The sequence below is a fragment of the Halichoerus grypus genome, chromosome 2, assembly GCF_964656455.1.
Source record: "Halichoerus grypus chromosome 2, mHalGry1.hap1.1, whole genome shotgun sequence".
NCBI lineage: Eukaryota > Metazoa > Chordata > Mammalia > Carnivora > Phocidae > Halichoerus > Halichoerus grypus.
Window position 1 is genome coordinate 29,867,399 of NC_135713.1, and position 20,681 is coordinate 29,888,079.

General features: G+C 45.1%; 1 protein-coding gene across 3 annotated transcripts in view; it reads left to right on the forward strand.

The window, feature by feature from the left end:
• The first annotated feature begins 1,364 nt into the window (after positions 1–1,364).
• EGFLAM (EGF like, fibronectin type III and laminin G domains) overlaps positions 1,365–20,681 on the forward strand; it is a 175,177-nt gene continuing 155,860 nt past the window's right edge. For 2 of the 3 annotated variants that reach the window (XM_036111083.2, XM_036111084.2), the window contains exon 1: positions 1,372–1,723. In XM_036111083.2, the coding sequence (XP_035966976.1) occupies positions 1,627–1,723 (97 nt within the window). In that variant the 5' untranslated portion in view covers positions 1,372–1,626. Of the gene's footprint in view, positions 1,724–20,681 lie in introns of all 3 variants that reach the window. The other variant, XM_078066657.1, reaches the window with a different exon arrangement.

The window sequence follows — 20,681 nt, forward strand, 5'->3', positions numbered from 1 at the left end:
CAGTCGGAGTGGACTTGAACTTATTATGGGCAGTTGCACACCTGAGAACGCCGACATGTAAGGGACCATATGCTCAGGCTTTGCTAACAAACAAGACTGGGCTCATTACAAACCCTCTAGCAAGGGCATACTTCATTCCTAAGAAGAGGAGGAGAAATCTTTGGGGGGCGGGGGAGATATGGGTCAACCTTGCTGCCTCCTGCTTTCCCAAGCCTAGGTTAACAATGAAGGGCCAGGACACCCAGGAGCCTCAGCTGGGCTGCATGGTGGGGCAGTTGCAAGGTCCTCCCAGCCAGCAAGGGCTGGCTCCCTCTGCGGGGCACTTCCTAGGGCCTTTGATCTTTCCCCAGGAATTGGCCAAGGCTGTGTTTTCTTCCAGGTTTATTCTCTCTTGGTTTATTTATTTATGTATCTGCTTTCCCTTCTCACTGGCTTGAAGATCAGCCCGCTAGCGTGTAAGTGGACTTGAGTCCCGGGGTCTTCCTTCTAGCAGCGCCACCAGGAAACCCGACAAAAAGCGTATTTTACTGAATCTTAGGGCAGCAAATCCAGAGGAGAAGGGAGCTGACCCGGGAATCCAGGTCCCTGAATCAGTGGCCAGGACCTCGCTCTGGCCCCCAACCCCAGCTCAGCCGGCGGGTGCCGGGTCCGGGTCTGGTCTTCTCTGTCCGCCAGGGGGCTTGAGCTCGCGTCCGTCTCCCCGACGCCAGGCTTAACCTGGACTTTCATCTCTTCCCCTGGAGGGTCTCAAGTTGCCTTCCTCTGCAGGGAGGGGACCCCGCTCCCCCGCGTTGGGCCCTAATCTCCACCCCGCGTTTCCAACCGAGTGGCGGGGCCTCCGCTCTCCATCTGCGCGCCTTAAATCCCATTTATCTTCTTAGCGCCCTAGACTCGGCCGGCCCCGCCCCCTCTTCCTCTTATCCTCCCCCACTTGCAAACTGCAGACACCCTCCCTCCCCTCCAAGTGCGCTGGACAGACCAGAGCAACCTTTGGAGGTGTTGGGAAAAGTCCCCAAGCTGGGTGGAAGTGACCTAGAGGGGCGCGGCTGCAGGAGGGGAGGAGGGTACAGCCGGGGGAGGGGAAGGCGCCGCAGGATTTCAGGGTCAGGACCACAGCGCAGGGTCCTGGACTCACAGTCCCCTAACTCCCGCCCTGTCGGCCCCTCCTAGCGCCCCAATCTAGGTCACCAGCAGGGAAGGGCTGAGCCGGGGGTCGTTAGAGGGTGATGGGCGGACTGTCGGCCCCGGAGGTGGGCGAAGAGTAAATTGTCTCCGAGCCTGCCCCTCTCACTTCCACTCGATTGTAATTCCATCCCCGGGCGGGTCGAGCCTCCCTCCCTCCCACGGCCAGCCGGTCCCTCCCCGTCGGCTTCCTTCGCCGCCCCCGCCCCCCCCCTCCGAAAAGCCCTGCGGTTCCGAGAGGACTTCACTCCCGCACGCCGACCTCCCGGCGGCTGCCCGGCTTCCTCGGACTCCTCCGTCGTTGCTGGTCCAGCTCTCTCAGCCCTCCACCTCCTCACCCGGGTCAGGGGGTCCGCGGGGGCCGCCTCCCCCCACGTCCCCCAGGAGACGCCCTTTCCCTGTGCGCCCGGGACTTGGTGAAACTTTGCAGGCGCCCGCGGTGAAATGGATTTAATCCGGGGCGCCTTGCTCCGGCTCTTGCTCCTGGCTTCCAGCCTCGGACCCAGCGCAGGGGCGCTCAGAGCGGCTCTCCGAAAGCCAGGTAACGCGCGGGGCGCGCCCGGGGACACCCCGCCCGGGTCCCGGTCCCTGCCGGGACGCAGAGCGGGCAACGCACTGCCCCTCTCTCCCCTGACCGGTGGCAGTTTAACTGGGTTCATCTCTGCCCAGAGCTGAGAAAAGACGCGAACCTCGCCCTCCCCCGCCTCCCCCCGGCTCAGGCGGTTCCAGGGATGTTTGTTTGTTGAAAGAATAATCTATTTTCCAGACACAGTAGAGGTGGAGGCGGGCTGTGTATTTGAGCACAGAGAGCTGAGAGTAGGGACAGCGATCATGCTGTCTCAATTACAGAGGATTGCAACTGTGCAAGAGAAGTCAAATAGCTCCTCCTGTGTCTCTAAACATCTTTATTGAATTCATATTGTCCAGAGCCCAGCCATTTCGTGTTAAGTGTCTGTTGCCTGGAGTTCCCTGTGCCAATCTCTGGTCCTACCTGGCACTGTGTGGGATGTGGCCTCTGTTTTTAAGGATGCTTTCCACTCTGGGGCCGTTTTCTCAGAAAGGAGTGCCCCATGGGTTAATTTTACCGTATTTTGAACTCCCGTCTTTCTTTGCTGGGCAATTTAAACAAAGATGTATTGTGTGTAGGCTGTTACAAAGAATTGGAGAGAACTGGAAACTCAGTAACTTGCATTTCCTCTCATTATACTGGTAAAAGTTTTCGTGTATTTTTGTCTACTTTGATTTCATCTGTGTTATGAGATGCTTCCAACTACAGCATTCTAAACAATAAAGTTCTAAACGTTGTTGCCTGAATAACGAATTTTATTCTAATTTGCTGAGACCGTATTTTGAATGCTGAAAAATCTGTTTTTCTGGGGATTTTTTGTTTTTTAGTTTACTTTGTAAGCGAGGTTGTCTTATGGGATTAATTACATCTTTGAACAATGGAAAGCAATATAACTTTATTTGAATGCAGTCTGCAAAACTGTAGAAAGTGCAGTTTATCTTCACAAATCACAGTTCTATAAGAAAGAGACAAACCAGGGAAATTTATCAGAGGGCGAAGAAAATAATCTTGGCAGGTTCCCATATGGCTGCTTAAATATTTTCACTGCTCAAGGATCTCTTCATTTGGAAATATGACTTGTTGCCTTTCAGCTCTGAGGGACACCCTCACTCTTCAAGCTGTGTCTATTGCTACCTGCCTTGAAATTTAGAGTCATTATCGTAATCTGCAACACACTTAAATTATGAGCTATTCTATAGCCACTGTTCAATTCATTTTGGAGATGATAGCAGTAGTCCAAGGCAGTGTTGTATTAAATTGTTTCTCACATGCACGCATATACCCATCTTCAAGGATTTCAGTGAAGGGCTTCTTTCTAACTTCTCTCCTTAAGCACATCATGATCAATTGTATTCTGTGGGTTTATTCATTATAAAACCATCTAGTCACAATTTTTGAGCGATGCCTAGTTGTATCTATAGTTTTTAAGCTTAAGCAGTGTATGTAATATTCTCTTAAGGATAGATTACAGTCCATTTAAGCAGAATTTTTTTAAAAGCATTGCACAAAAGCCTACTGTATATAAAACTACTCATATGGGTCACCATATTTCCTTTTTTATATTTTGTAGCTTCTCTCCTAAAAATATTTTCTACCTGGTTCATCCAGGGTCTCATTCTGATACTCATGCCATGAATATGCCATCTTGGCCCCTCTGGTTTTATTTGAAGCATGGACAGGGTTTTGATAGTGGAAACTCTACGTTTTGAATAGTTTGGCATATTAAATACATCAAATTTGAGGTAGAAGTGGTGTTTGGACTAGGTTTAGCCTAGAAGAGCTTTTCATTACTTTATAATTTTCTCCAGACACTGGCTTTCAAGTTGGAAAGCTGCTCAGATTAAAATGACAGCTACTTCATAAACTTCAGGGGAAAATTTCCTCCTGGGCTCATTTACATCCCTTGCAAAGGGTTTTTGATCCAGAAAATTGGTCCAGATTAAAAACTGAATGTGCCCTGCTTGGCTCTGATGTGAACAGCAACCAGCTAATTTATAATCTTCCCCAGACACCAGCAAATCCTGCTAGGATCCATGTAGGAGTTTCTTTGTACTTCATTTCCTCCATAGGAATTGGTTTGTGAGCAGTACTTTGAAGGGAGCGTGGCCACCATGTAGGTGTGCTGAACAGTCCTGTTTTCTTTGGATGACCCTGTCTGTCTCCTAACGCTCCTAAAAGATGGAGAAGTCTTGGATTCAAAATCAACCTGAAAATTCCCCATCCCACCTACCTCTGGTGGGGAAAAAAGCAAGTAGCAGCTTTAATGATGAGTTGAATTTGGGTCCAACATAGGCAACCTTTCCCTCTGCCCCAAGATAGCTCATCTTCTGCCATTGAGCATTAATAAAGAAACCTCTGCATTTGCCGAGACTAACAAGAAATGATAGCTCTTAAGTCAAATTAAATAATAATAACGAACTCTAATTAAGTGCTTGCTACACTGCTCTAAGAACTTGGCACATACTGATATTTAATCAACCCAGCTATTCTTTGTGAGAATAATAATACTATTATTACCCCTGTTTAACTGAAGATGAAATTGTGGGTCAGAGAGATTAAATACCTCCTCCAAGGTCACACAACTAGTAAGTGATGGAATGGGATTCGGGCTGTGATATTCAGGACCAGGAAGGGAGTCCTTGGTGGTCCTGAGAGCAGAGGCCCGCAGACGAGTCCTGGCCGGACAGGGGAGCTCCCATGGGACAGAGCCAGGTGAGGGCATTATCCCTGCTGCTGTGCGTGTGGAGCCTGTTAAACATTTGTACACGGGATCGTGCCCAGGCCTTCAAAGATAACAGAGTGTGGACGATACTGAGATGCAGTTCTGGAACCCATTGTCCGCTGACCTCATCTGCAAGAATCAGGGGCTGTAACCTTACACGTCCATGAACTGCTGCTTTTCTCTTGTTGAGCTCCTGGGTGCTAAGTCTTGTGGGGGCCAGAGGATCCATCCAAGGACCTGGAGGCAGGAAAAGGGGCTTCTGACCCTAGGTAGGGCATAGGACAGTATCATCTCCCTGGGCCTTACTGGCCTGGAAACATCGCATAACCTTCATTCCTTTTCAGATTACAAATTAGAATCAGAGACCTGGAAGGAAGTGAAAAGGCCTCATTCGACAACTGGGCTGAGGGTGATTAAGGGACTTGTCCAACTTCACATCAGAAGCTGAACCGGAACTAGTACCCAGGCCCTCCTGAGTGGGTACTTCTCCCTTATCCAGAGTCCCCCAGGAAGCATGGGAAGGACTGTCATTTTTCTGGTGTGGAGCAGGAAGGTGAGAAAGGGAAATCCAGACACATGAGCTGGAATCCGCACACAGTGAGCCACACGCCTGCTCCCACAGGCAGACTGGTAACTCATGGTGTTAATTCACCCTCTGGCCCAGAGACAGGGGCTGGAGGACTGCTCGAGGGCCCTGCCTTTCCTCCTGTCTTTCCAGTTTGCCTGAGGCCCCAGGGGCAGTGAGACAAGGCCAGGTCAGGGTTGAGAACTGAAGGTCTTCCCTAGAAGAGCTGGGGCCCACAACCATCTTTAGGAAGAGCTTTACATTACTTTATAATTTTCTCCAGACACTGGCTTTCAGGTTGGAAAACTGCTCTCATCTTTTCCTTTCTGCTCCCTCAGCATTTCCCTACCTGCAAAAATTGGGCTACAGGGAAGATCCAGAGAAACTCAGAAAGAAAAAAACGAGAGTCTGGAGGAGAAGAGTTAGCTGGTGGGCAATGTGTCTTGCTCGTTGATGGGGTGAATCCAGGAGCCTCTAGGTAGCTTCTGCTGCTGCTAGTGTGAGGTTCACTGGCTACGAGTCAGAGGCCTCCCTGTTCTGGTTCCTGCACGCCAACCTGAACAACCTGCCGCCCAAGGGACTGCTTATGCCCTCCCTTACAGCTCTCAGGCAAGTCCCCCTCCCAAAGCATGTATTTGGGGGAGGCTCATCTCTTCTGTCTGTCCCTCCTTCTCCCTTTCCAACTCAAAGTCCTTCACTACAATGTGATCCAGATTGTCTTGCTTCTTGGGGAACACTGGAGCTCATAAAGGCCACACATATTTCCCCCCATGAGGGCCATATATGTATCCCCAGCACCTAACTACTGGCATCCATGCAGTCTAAGCAACGTAGCAGAAATCTTTCCTCCACTCCTCCATCTCCTCAGCCCTCCTACCCTCCTCTTTGTTTCCACATCCTATCTAATCCCTATAAGAAGCCTCCCTCTCCTCTCTTTCTTTCCTTGGATTCTCTGTGGAGGTAAAGGGACAGAGAGGTCAAGGTCAGGGGTAAATGTCCTATAACATGAGCAGTACTTGTTCCTCAGAATTCTTTCTCATGGAAGAGTGACTTGGCCAGAAAGGAACTGAGTGGTGTTTTTTGTTTTTGCTTTGTGTTTCTTACCCTGAGCCCAGGGCTTTAATAACCTTAGAATTCTTTTGGGAGTAGTTGTCCATCTGCCTAACTCATAAGTGGTCCAGTGCCGCAGAGCTAGGTTTCTGGAAGACAGGGACTCGGGCGTCTGGGGCCGCGGTGGGCCCTCAGCCTCCACAGGGTGGTCCCGTGGGCTCGGCCGGCAGCACTGGCTGCTCCCAGTCGACTCAGTGAATGATGGAATGTTATGACTGCAACAGAAAATCTTTTGAGCTGGTTAGGACCCCTGCCACTTACTCTGGCCACAGCATGTCAAACTGCAGATGCTGGAAGTATACTGGCTATTTCAGGGATAGAAAAAGGAAAAAGGTAAAGAGGGACTGCAGAGCCTAAATGGCCGTTTGTAGCGGAATCCCCCAAACCCATCTTTGATTCTGCTCCCATTTTGAAGAAAGACCCCAGAGTGTGGCTTCGGCCTCCTGAAATGAGCTGGAAGACGCTTGCCTCTTAGACCCCCGAATCGCAAGGGGATTGGGGGTGGGGGGGAGCAGGGGACCCAGGTGAAAGAGCTGCCCGCAGAGGATGCACTGTTCGGAGCGGGCTCAGAGCAGGTCTGGCCTCAGCGGGTCTCAGGCCTCTGACCCAGGCAGGTAATTCCTGACCTTCCGTGCGGATGAGAATTCTTGGAGCGCGTCACAGGCTCCTGCCTTTTTAACAAGAACCTCCGGTGACTTGATGAGGTGGTTTGCAGTCCCCACGTTGAGAGCTGACAAAGGAGAGTTGAGGCTCCTGTCGGCCTCCCTTTCCTCTGGGCCTTCTCCCCAGATGCCCTGTGGGACACCCACGGTCCCCCTTCCTTCCTTTGTCCGCACCACACGGGATTGGCCGCGACAACCCATCGCTCTGGGTCAGTGTTGTAACCTTAGGCTCCGCGGGTCTCCCGAAGGTTGGATTTGGGGCCTGTGGTCTTCTGAAGGTGGCTGAACGACATCTCCTCTGGGCAGGACCTCCTCTTCCTCCCCAGAGGAGGGAAAGCGTGCAGTAGCACTAACAGGCAGCCACGTGGAGCTGTGTGTAACCCATCCCCCCGCCCTCACTTCCCTCAGACCCACTCCACCCTCCCGCCCCCCACCCCCCACTCTGCACCTGTTCTTGCAGCCTCCGAGGCTGGTTTCTTGGGTGAGAGCACAGACTTTAGTATTTGACAGATTTGGGTTCAAGTGCTGACACTGTTTTTTACTAGTGACTCGATGATGTCAGGCAAGTTATGTTAGCTCTGTGGTCTCCGTATCCTCCTCCGTAAAAATGGGAAAGAACCTGCCATTTAAGGTTGCTAGAAGGATTAAGTGAGGCAAGACGAGCACCAGAGCATTTAAAAGGCACAGAAGCCTGAGGCTGGAAGGCAATATTTATGGAACTGGGATTGTTTAATCTGGACAGAAGAAAACAACTGAGTGCATATGTGTGACTGGAAGAATATGTGCCGGGCACGACGAGAAACACGGACACTTATGATTTCCTGTTCCTTTTCCATATTAATGTATGATTGATTACATGTGATTTAATTTGTACTGAGTCATAAAATTTTTCAGATAAATTAATTGGCAAATCAGAAGGACTCTCTGGTTGACCACATGCCTCGATTTTTGGTTTGGAAAATGCGGCCACCATGTTTGTGGTCTTGCTTGAATGGATTCCTTGGAGAAACAGTAACCTCAAAGGTGGTGGATGCTATTTGCCTGGTAATTGTCTTGGGAGGTTTTGCAGGGTGTGGTGGTGGAGGGGGAGCAGCTGTTCCTGAAAGGGAATTAGCCAGACTGATGCGTGACTGGGCGTCGGTGGAAATCTCCGTGAAGCTTGGGAGCTAAGAAATGGTTCGGGTTTGACTGATCAGTAGGTGGGAGTAATTCATGAACCACTCCCAGTGACATGGGATGTTAGAGGCCAGGCTCCTTTGGCTCTTCCTTTCCTATGAATGATTCTTGCATTTCCTTGGCTGGCTGTGAAACCCTCCATTTATCCCAGATAACCCCACCAGCTTATTTTAAGAATCAAAGGAAATAAAACGGACCAGTGCTTTGAAAGAGCTGAAGTATTTCACAAAAATAGGATATTATCATTCAACAATAATCATAGTAATTACTATTACTTTAACCAACCACACCAACCAAGAATATACCTCCTGAAGCTTTCATCTCATTTCCAGTCCCTTCTTCCTCACCTCTAAAGACACTTGAAGATTCTTTCTTCATCTGACTCTGCAAATCCTGAGCAATTTAAATCTTAACACTTGTGTTTGCTGACAGGGCACCCAAGATCCGGAATCAGATTTAATGTAATGTTAATGCTATTTATTTTTCTTGGTGCAATAAGTTTATATTAGCCAGTTAATGGTTTACATTGTGCAAAAGGAGTTGTATCAGCAGGCACTTTTCTGTAACATCTGGGCAATTGGAAACATAATACTTAAATACAACCTGAGTTTAGAGCCTTCCTTGGACAGATGGCTAATTTTATCGATCTAATTTTACACTTAGGAATAGGTCCCATGATCCTTTGCTCGTAATTCTTAGAGTGAGCAGAGAAATAAATAAAATGGATGATGGCTGTGAATTAGATGCCTGTTATATTGCTTGTAATTTATTTGTAAAATACTTCAGTATAAACAGTCACTGTGTGAATTACTTTAATCTGTACCCTATGAGTACTTAATTAACACTCCAAGTAATCTGACATAGAAGGTGCCACTCCTGCGTAAGAGTTTACATATATTTTGATCTCTCAGTGACTGAGCCATACCAGTGGTCAAATATTTTGAGCTTTATCTCTGTGCTAGCCAGAAATCCACACTCCAGGGCTAGTTACCACTTGACCTTTACTATAAAGTCCACTCTCAGAAGCGGTTTGGAAAATACATGAAAATAAATGTTAGCTTAAATCCAGGCTAGATGGTTTGTTAATTAGCATAAACGATGTTAGAAATAATGTTTTCATTGGTGAAATATGTGAGTAGCTAGAAAGATCATACTTGTCCCTCTATTTTTGTGTAGACAAAGAATAAGAACCAGTGAACCCAACAGTCAAGCTGCTTTGGAGTTAGGCTAAAGTCCCCTTCAGTCGTGTATTTCACTCACTTAACAGTAGACTCATTTGCCTGCTTCCCCTAACTGGTTTGCTGATTCTGCCATTAGGGTATTGATGTATCTGCCTCAGCAAGGTGCTTGCTGCTGTAACAAGCAACTCCACATCTCAATGGCTTGACACAAAATGTATTTTTCACTTACTCCAAGTCCAAAGTGAATGTTCCTTGTTGGGCAGCTCTCCTGGACTGCTCTCCTTCAAATGATGACTTGAAAACCTGAGTCATTCTGTCTTTGTAACCTCTATCTTCTAATACTGTCATCTTTAAAATGGGCTTCCAAGGTGTCATGGAAGGTAAAGAGAAAGAAAGCTTGTGTGAGAGATTTTTATGTGCCAGGCTGGAACGTGGTCCCATGACCCCAACCTAACTGTAAGGAGGCCAGGAAATGTAGTTTGGCCGCATGCACAGGAAGAAAGTGACCAGATGTGGTCACAGTTTCTGATGGAATGCTTTGGAGCTCCTAAGCCCACAGACGGGGGATGTTAAAAGAGTAAGTTTATGAGAACTTTTTGACCTCTTGCCAATGAATATTTGTGTATGTGGCAGAATTTGGCCTAGAATTTGCATTCATTATAGTGTATAACCTGGTTGAAAAGCAGATAGTTGCCATCTATCTTTGTGTGTTGGAAGCAATCATAATTTAACAAAAGATCCTGGAAACTAAGCAGTCAAATGGACTTAGATTGGTTTGCAATAGGATGCAAAAATATGTATATGTTTACATGAATATATGCTATTTGTTGCTACTTATTTGCTCCATTTTACACAAAGTAAAATTAATCCCTCTTAAAAAGTAAAGTAACTATCAAGTTGGTTAAAGAGAATGAATTCCTAAGACACATCAACTAGAACTCCAATTATTTTCCCTATAGTTTTCTGGAAGCTCCTTCTATTTGTGTCCCATAACAAAAAGGACTATTCATGGTAGGATAATTTATTCAGTGAGATAGCATCTTAAAATATAAAAATCAGTTTTTAGACACCACAGCCTGCTTTGTTGGGGCTGAAGACAGTGTGGACTGATCCCAACAAAAATAAATTGATACACTGGGTTGAACCACCGCTCGTCTCAAAGCACTTTCATAGAAAGGATCTCATTTGATCTTGTAACCCTCACCCTACTGGGAAGTCAAGAGCAGATGACTTAGCAGAGGAAGGAGGCAGAGCCAGGATATGAACCTGGGTTGTCCAATCCCTAGCCCTTGTTGCTTCCCATCAATCCAGGGGTGTTCCTGCAGCTAATGGATAAGAACATGATCATTGCAACCTGCTTGAGTCCAGCTCTGCAGTCAGGAGGAAACTTACCAACAAGATTTGGCATTCTTTACTTGCAGAGGCTCCATGCTTGTCATAGGACACTACGTACAATGAACAGGTACTGCTTTCGGTCATACTCCTGGCTGGTTAGTGTGCCTTTTGCAAAGTACATGATGACTGAAGGGCTGTTTGCAATTGAGAAGCAGCGGTACTAGCTGGAGAGTGCTCCAGAATCCCTCCAGATGTCTCCTATAGAAGACACTTTTGGGGTGTCAGGGACCACCCAGAGGACTCAGCAGGGCCTTGAAATTTTCCATTCCTCCACCGTTTAGCCATCTTCTTTAGTGGCAAATGATGTTTGCTAGACCTTCAATGTGGCGTATGTCAAGGCTTATCATTCAAGTCTCAAGGCTTTCTTTCTGTTGGTTTCTTTTTTTTTTTTTGATTTTTATATATTCTTTTTTTATTTAAATTCAATTAATTAACATATAATACAGTATTTTTTTCAGGGGTACAGGTCTGTGATTCATCAGTCTTATATAATACCCAGTGTTCATTTCTCTCCTCTTGCCCTCCCGATTTTTTTTATTTTTTAAAATTTTTTATTGTTATGTTAATCACCATACATTACATCATTAGTTTTTGATGTAGTGTTCCATGATTCATTGTTTGTGTTTCTGTTGGTTTCTTAAACATCTCTTTGATATTCTAGGAGTTCCTAATTAGTGTAGTTAAACAAGTACATCATTCATTTGAAAAAAAGAAGCATTCCTTTAAAGTAATTGATGGGCTTTGGTCACAACCTACACACATCCCTTCAACTTGGAGGAATTGTAGCAAGAATCCAATAAACAGACCTGGGTTTGAATCCTAGTTTTAAAGTTTATGGCTGTCTGACCCCAGACAAAGTACTTAATCTCTTTATGCCTTAGATTTCCATCTGAAATTTAAGGCTCGTAATACCTACCACAAAGGTTTTGTGTGATAAGTAAATGAGATAATATGATTTCCGGAAATGCACCTAGGAAACCACTTAAACACTTGGTAATAATTGCACTCCAAAGTTAGTCCATATTAATTAGATTCATTATGGTTTATAGAGTTTATGTAGTGGTAGAGATGGTAGCTTTTTCACACTTGATATAGCCTCAAATATTGAAAACATTGACATAAATATATAATTGAGTTTCGGCTCCCATGAAAATGGAATTGAAAATAATTTCATTTCCTTAATTTTATATTATAGATATTTGGAGTTTATATTGTTAGATGATGACTTTTGGTATCTAGATCAGTCATAAAGTTCATGTTATTGATGAAAAATCTAGAATCAGCCTTAGAGTTTAATAAAAATAGCCAACATTCATTCGGGGCTTTATGTAAAACCAAGAAGAAAGAATCAAAATCATATGTCAAGATTATATATAGCCACTGTAGTAGTAACAGATTCTCATGTATCAGCTGTATGGCTCCTTACCCAAACAGAGGTTATTTGCAGTTAGAATATAAAAAAATTTCCTTAGCTACCTTCTTTACTATGGTATTAAGAGAATAAATATAAAAGGTGCTATTTCTATGATATCTATTCTCTCCCTGTTTTGAGTCAACCATACTCTCTGCCAGAATAATCTTCCTAAAATGCAGTTCTAATCCTGTCACTCTTGTATTTAATGTTCTTTTCTGGCTCCTGCTGGCTTCCAAACTCTAAACCTGAGCATCCAAGGTCTGTCACAATATGGCTCCAACTTACTTTTCTTGTCTTCTCACTGAAGAATATACAACCTGTATTCCAGCCAAACTGGGTTATTTGCTATTCTGTAGACCACCTCTTCACTTTCCCAGTATGAACCCGTCAGCATGTTGATCTGCCCCCTTGGAATATATTTCCCTCATCTCTGCCCAGGGAAATGCAGTGACCCTTCAAAACATGGTTCCGTTGCCCCCCGTTCTGGGAAGTCTTCATGTGCCCTCCCAGCCAGGAGCCATTTGTGATTTCTCCCCTTCTCCCTGCGTTACGTGATCGGTGTGCCTGACTCACGCCTTCGATTAGATTTGTAGCTTTGTCAAGACAAGCACCATGCCGGCTTCACCTGCGGGTCCCCTCCCTCGCCCGGTGGAGTGTCTTGCATGCAGTTGGCCTTCCCCAGGCAGCTGTGGAACAGAAAGCGATGGCCTTGTTGTGGGCAAAGATGTTTTAACATCGTGTGATTCATTCGATTCTGCTCCCAGCCCCCGGATTCATTTCCTCCCTCCAGCACCAAACAGGAAAGGTGTCGCTTCCATGTGCCAACACTTTTGCTCCACCTGAGCAGACATTTGAAAACCCACACGGCAGTGTGATTTAGAGAAGGAGATCTCTCGGGACGCAGTCTGCGGCAGTGTTGCAGTTTAAATCCTACCTACGTGCTGCTGCCAAAGGCTACTGGAATCGGGGGGTTTTAAGGAGCGTCTGATTGAGTCCATCTGTGACATATGTCGTCTCTGATACGTGGAGCACAGGTAGAGTTTGAAGTAACACGCGGGGCTGCCTCAGATCTGTGTTTTATCATGTCTTGGGAGGTGACGAAGCAAAGGCAATAATACCTTTTACTCATACATCAAAAGATAGTGGGGGAGGAGGAGTTAATAGTCCAATGTTCAATTCCCCTCCTTCCCCCATCTGTCTTTAAAACCAAAGGAAAAGGAGGCTGCGTGGGGAATGGCATTGGCCGTGTGACTGCAAAGGTCAGGTTGCAGGAGAAGGGATAAAGCTGACCCCTCTCTCGTAATGAGATCTGACTGTGAGGTCGGGAGGAAAACCGTACTCTAGCTCTCCAGCGTTCCTCTTCAGTTTTATTATGCTGACCCTGGCTTGCTTGCGAAGATCAATTCTGTAATCCCTGGAAAGTAAAGCAACCGAAAGCTGGAGTGTTCGCGAAGGTTTTTCCAGTCTTTGTTTTGTAAGGGCCAACATGCTTGATAAAACGAATGCCCCTGGGCAGCCCAACTGAAAGCAACCAATTGATTGACCCACTTGCCAATTGACTTATACATGTCTATATGTATATACGTGTGTGTGTGAGTGTGCATAAACACTATGTATGTGTATGTATAAACAATATATGCATATGTGTACATGTAAAGCAGAGCTGAAAATAAGCTGCATTGTAATAGCAATTAAAAGTGAACTAAGTAAATGATAATGCTGCTGAAGGGTTTAGGGACGAGTGTACTGATGTCTGAAATTTACATTGAAATACATAAAAAATAAGATTTCCTGAAGGATGGAGGGAGGGGTAGATACATATACGACACATATATAATAAAGCAAGTAGTAAAAGGTCAGTGGTAGAACCTATGTGGTGAGTGTATATGTGTCCACTCTAAAACTCACTTTTTGTATGTATGAATATTTTCATGATAAAAGGATGGAAATGGTGAACTGAGTATTAAGGAAACAAAGGAAATAACTACAGAGTTTTACCCGTGAAGACTGAGCTTCCCACATATTCAGCTCTGCACCCACATGCCCGTGGGTTTTTTACCTTTGTCCTGCCCCTCACCCCACATTCACTCCCTCTCTTCTCTGCCCTGCCCCTTGCCCCGTGGGGCCACCTTGCCCGAGCACCATCACTCCCTTCGCTTCCCATGGGTTCAGCCAATGGGCCACACTGGAAGGAGATCAGAGGGAGCAGGGGAGAGAATCTGGTGTATTTCTTCCCTGGTTCCTCCTGCTTTGCTACTGTGTTTCTCTAAAAGCTTGGCTCGGTAACTTAATGTGGTTTTCTGCACCTGTACTTTCTGCCCTGGAGGTAGTGGGAGCATCTCACCGGGGCTGATCTCTGGGTTGCCTTCAATATCCCTTACTCTCCCTTAAAGCAGCTCGTACCTCTCTAAGTAGTCTTTTAATTAAAATCTTTGTTAATTAAGTAAATTCTTCTTCCTGCTGGGACCATAAGTGATACCTTTGGTCCTACTGCTTTGTTATATATGCCCTATTTCTACGATGTTTCTCCTTAGGCATAACCATAAGGTTTTGATTTATGTTTGCCTTGCATTGAGAACTCTCTGAGATCAAGTCTGATTTAGCTTAAGGATGCCTGCTGTAAATTCATGGCAAAAGCAACAGGAACCTTGATCTTTTGAGAATGAGCTTGTTCTCTAGGCCCAAATCTGCTGGCCTCTTGGATCACCTATCCATCGCTGTGTGGTGTTGAAAAATGATCGCAGTGGTGTCAAGGACTCCTAATAGAAATCCTGGAAACCCAGAGCTTTCTCAAACACACATGACATGAAGGGAACATAGTTCTTCATTTCTTGAGAAAGTCACCATGAACCAAAACTAACCTCTTATAACTCCAGTGAATTTGTCCTCAAGCGGAAAGGCCGTGGGAAGCTTGGACTTTCTCCCACTTCAGGCAGTTGCTGCTAGCTTTTAGGCTTTTGGTATTTTTTAGATTCTGTTCTGATTCCTTAGCTATAAATATCTTGTACCTGATATTCTACTGATTTGAGTTGAAAATGCTTATTACTCTAATTTATAAGAATTAATTAGGTTACATCCATTGTCTTGGTTTGGATTCGACAGTAACAGACCTTAAGACAAAAATTTGAGTAAAAATAATTTACTTGAAAGGTAAACAGAACAAAACAAAACCAGAAAACAGGAGCATGGGGGAGTGAGACAAGGAGTCCACCGAGAAGGCAGTCCCTGAAGGTTTTCTTGTCAAGTGGGATACGTCGTGGATGATAGAGCTTAAACTCAGGGGAGAAACTCAAGGAAGTGTTAAAGAACACGTGGTTCGGAGTTGTCCTACCTGAGGGGAGAAGGTGCTGGGGCATTCGGACCAACTTTCTCGTCCCTGGGGAAGGGCTGCTGCACGGGAGGCCGTTCATTCCCCAACGCTGCCAGCCTGCCAGGCATGTCAGCAGAGCAGTTTCTTATGTCTTCTGAGAAACTCTCTGGCAAAAAGTTGCAGAGATTGATGGCTGGAAGGGGGCCGGCCCGCTCTGAAGTGGTGGGGCGGGAGGGATTATGGTGGTACTAACAGTGCTTCTACACCCATAACTGATGAATTTTATTTGGAAGTTCAGGACTGACACCTCCTTCCCTGCCCCCCACACAAGGTTTATGTGCGTTATGACAAAAAGGCAGAAGATGTTTAAAAACTCAACAGCCGGAGTCCTAGTTCTTAGTCCTAACCTGCACTAGGATTTTTGGTGGGGGGTGGGGGTGACTCTACACCGCTGTACAAAATATAGGCTATGATTGAATCAGTTCTCCAGCTGGAAGTATTCAGGAAGGCTGACTGCACTTGGTTTGTAGATCAGAGAACCACCACCACCAGCAACAACCAAACAAACAAAACCAAAAACTGTGCTAATTGAGAAGGCCAATAGGAATTACAGTCTTCATTGCTTCTGGGTATGCTCTGCTGTTTAGAATTTGCTTCTAGGTTGTTGATTGTTACAATGGCGAAGAACCTGCATTTACATTTAAAGGCATGCATCGTGCCTTCACAAAACAGTAACAATTGCTAACATTTACATAGTGCTTGCTAGATACCACGCACCGGTAGGAACAACACAGCCATCTAAGGCTGGCGTCCTAGAAACCCTGAATTTTAAACACAAGAAGGAACCCTAGGGGTAGATGTCTAGCCCTGTATTGTCTAGTGAAGATAAGTCACTTGCTTAAGGTCATGCATCTCATTAGTGGCAGAATGAGCACTAGGACCCAAGTCTTTTGATCTGTGGCCCAATGCTTTGTCTGCTCGACCCACCACCTCCATGACCATGGGTGTGTAGGTAGAGACTCACGTGCAACTTCTGTTTTCATTGACTATCTCTTCTTTCCCTTCAAAAGCGGTCTTTGCTTATACGTTTAGAGGTAATGAGCGCTCAGTTCAGGCTCTCAAGACAGTGCTATGTCCAGAGAAAAAAATGACCTGTAAAAAAGGTTGCTTCTGCTTGTCAGTAATGGCCCAAGCTACCTTCTTGGCTCCTCCTGGTTAGCTCCCAACTATAGGATCTGTGAGAGGCACCATCTTCGAAGCCAGACCCACAGGTAGGTAGACAGGGGTGTCAGGGTGGAGAAAAGAATGACTTTATACAGGATCAGAAGGTCCGTCTGGAATTAACTCCATAGCATGCTCTTGAGTGAATCCTTCCAGGAGACACCCTGAAAGGGAAGTTGAGGAGAAATTTGTGTCATAAGACAGTGTCAGTGGCTTAATCATTGGCTTGTCTCTCATTGTTGGGGGTAACCTTGAGGAATTAATCCATGATGGCAAAGTTCCAGAGCATCTTTGGAAAACACACTGACAATCATAACTTCTAGAGCACTGCCTAGGATAGAATTGATCCTTAAGGGCTGGATTAGAAAATGTTTTCTTTAAAGGGTCAGATTGTAAATATTTAGTTGTTTTTTGTTTTTTTAATTTGTTGGGTCTGTATCGCAACTACTCAGCTTGGTATTGTAAAGCAAACAAAGCCATAGGCAATATGTAAATAAATGTGTGTGACTATGTGTCAATAAAACTTTATTTACAAAACAAGCTGAGGGCCATATTTTGCTGGAATTCTGGTCAGCCCTAAACCTTCAGGAAGTACAGGTGAGCAGGCCCAGCACTGTCTTTTGTATGTTCCCTCTATGGTGTCTTTATTCATTATTAATATCATTAACATTGTCTTTTCCTGCTGAAAGTTTCTTGTTTTCTGGCAAATAACTTGATTCAGGTCCCAAACACCAACAAAGACAGGGCTGTTTTAGTACTTAAGAAGTATGCTGGCTGTTAGAGCAAGTCCAGGGCAGTTAGCTTCAGATGGGTGTGGGGGTCTTGTTCTGATTGTAAATAATCCTGAAACAATTGAGTTATTAACCAATAGATTCTCCATTTGATGTAGATAATAGGCAATAAATGACTATGTCTAAAATACACATACATAGAAAGCATTATGGGTCTGAGCCATATCCTAGGAGCCTCATTCAGCTCATATTTTAAAGTTATGACAATAGCTTTGTTTTTTTTTTTTTTTTTTTAAAGATTTTATTTATTTGAGAGAGAGAATGAGAGAGAGAGAGCACATGAAAGGGGGGAGGGTCAGAGGGAGAAGCAGACTCCTTGCTGAGCAGGGAGCCCAATGCAGGACTCGATCCTGGGACTCCAGGATCATGACCTGAGCCGAAGGCAGTCGCTTAACCAACTGCGCCACCCAGGCGCCCGACAATAGCTTTGTTTTAAAGGGACAATAAAACTCAGTTGTTATCAAGAGTAACTATTTTCATATAATTACAGTAGAAACCCCTCTATCAAGTCCAATTTGCCTTGGTTAGTTAATTGAAAAAGTCAGTTAAGGGGACAATTTAAATACAGATACATTTTATTTTCACTTAAAAAATAGTAATGGGAGGGGTGCCTGGGTGGCTCAGTCGTTAAGCGGCTGCCTTCGGCTCAGATCATGATCCCGGGGTCCTGGGATCGAGCCCCGCATCGGGCTCCCTGCTCAGCGGGAAGCCTGCTTCTCCCTCTCCCACTCCCCCTGCTTGTGTTCCCTCTCTCGCTGTGTCTCTCTCTGTCAAATAAATAAATAAACTTTAAAAAAAAAGTAGTAATGGGAGATTTATTTGACAATGTTGGGAAGTAGGGGGAAAGCTTTTTTTTTTTCTTTAGCATGGGCACACTGGAGTTCTTGGTCATCCTACAAGCATACACCGCAACCTATGGGCTTTATGTGAGTGCAGAATGCTTCTAGATTTTCCAGTCTTTTAGAGTTGTAGCAATTGTTGTTTAGAATCCCCTTTATTGAGTTAGCCCAAAGCAGTCAATCCAGTTTTTACAGAAACAACTTTCTCTTGTACTTGTATTTCATCCATTTACAAAAGGAAAGGGCGGAGTCTTGGGAAGCACACCCCCGGCTGCTGGGGAGCAAAGGCTCAAGGTCTTACAGAGAGGGGAGCCTTGTGAACCCCAAGCCTGCCTGGGGTGTGGACGGCAGTCAGTAGCAGTATGCTTTGCAGGGGGAGTGGACTCCGGAAATACGTAGACTTTCATTTGCTCACAGTGCTTTAAAAAGTTGTTTGGTTTTGGTTTGTTACATCCAGCCCTCTCATTCACACTCATAGTTTGCACAGGGAATTTCTTCACAGTAGGCTGTACACAAGCTCCTGCCAAACCCTGATGAAATTATCAACTAACTTTGGCTTGGTGGAGTTCAAATCAATGAAATTCTTTTCAGTGAGTAACCTTCCAATGGTTCATAAAACCTGTGTCTTCTGTAATGACACACGGGTGTAAAAAAATAGAGTAATTGGTAGACTCTTTCGTAATTTTAATTTTTAAAATTTCTTTTAAAGATTTGTTTTTATTTATTCATTTGAGAGAGAGCGAGAGTATGAGCAGGAGGGAGGGTCAGAGGGAGAAGGAGAAGCAGACTCCCCACTGAGTGGGGAGCCCAATGCGGGACTTGATCCCAGGACCCTGGGATCATGACCTGAACCAAAGGCAGATGCTTAACCGACTGAGCCACCCAGGTGCCCCTATTTCATAATTTTAAAAAAGCTTTAACATTCAAATAGCTTTACCACGTGCCAAATATTATTTCAAGTGCTTAGAAATAATTATACTTGTATTCCTTTTAACATCCCTTTGAGGTAGGTCTTAGTCTTAGTCCATGACCATCTTGCCAATGAGGAGGCTAAGGCAAGAGGAGGTTGAGTGGCTGAACTGGGATTTGAACCACGCTAGGATGGGCTAGAACTTTTCTTGACTGCTTCCTTCTGCCCCTCCAGGGCTGCACTTGCCCTGCAGAAGATGGGCTGGAGACTTGACCCGAATGAACACTGTGACACTCAAATCTTTTACATTTTAAAATTCACTGTAATAAGCACAAACGACACGTTCTCAGCAAAGTGTATCATGAGGCATCAGCCTGGGGCATGGTAAGCTAGTACATGCCCAAACTGCCTAGTTCTTCAAGGGAGACGCACTTGATTTGGTGGCCATGGTAGACTTCCAACCCAGAGTGAAGTCTTGACAGGGCATGAGAAGCCCCTTTAATCCTCAGCCATGTACCCTGAAAGTCCAGCATCCTTAGCTTTTATGGACATAAAATGGCCAGTAGAAAGCTGTATCACTGGACCGAATATCTGAGTGGGATTGCTGTGCCACCAGCACCATCTTGCTATCCTTTAAACAGATTATAAAAGAGTGAGCAAACGTCACTCTCGAGCAGTGAGTACGCACCTACAAAATGGTGACCCACGGGTGAAATGCTCAGGCAGTCACGTGTGACCTAAACAGACCAAGAAGGAACTGAACACAGCAGGCCTGGTCAGAGCCTCCCACAGTGGTCTGGCCAAGTAAGGACTCCACGGATATGTTAAGTGGTATTCATCGCTTTCAGATAGGAGATATCTATGAGGGCACGGATAGAAATTTAGGAGATTGACGGATTATGATGACGATAGCTCATATTTGTATAGTGCTGCAGTTTGCAGTCTTGTCATATCATTAGTATTGCTACTGGTGGTAGATTTTGGAGTCAGAGCGATTTTACAATCCTGCCTCCTAGATCTGTGACCTTGGTCAAGTTCCTTACTCTTTGTGAACCGGTTTTTTTCATGTAAAGGATAAATCCTTTACATTTTGGAGTTTTATGAGTTAGGTTCTATGATGTATATGACGTGCCTAGCACAGAGCCTAGTTTGCTGTAGTTTTAATGAAGATTTCCTTTATGCATGTGAGCAACCAGATCCTACATCTTCTGATTCAGATTAGCAGTCTTCGCACTCTATCACACATTGTCCAGAGGCAGGCATATTGCCATTGAATAACCCACAAGGCAAAGGAACCACCTAGTCAAAATGGGCACCCAACCAGTCAGAAGGCAATGGATCAGTGCTCTGAGTTCAGACTTGGAAGTGAGTGTCTTTCATGCCCTGAATGGGGGCAATGACAAATGAATGTGCTTTTGCTAATCACTTATTTATGATTACATATTCATTTATTCATTCAGCAATTGTTTATTTAGCAAGTACCGTATGCCAGGTATTGTGCTAACTGCTGGGAATAGAGTGAATAAGAAATATAATAATTTCTCTAAAACTCATTAACGCTTTGCGAAATTCCAAAGATATAATGATTCCTCTTGGAAATAGAAATTACTTAGTTTATAATTTAACTCTACGAGA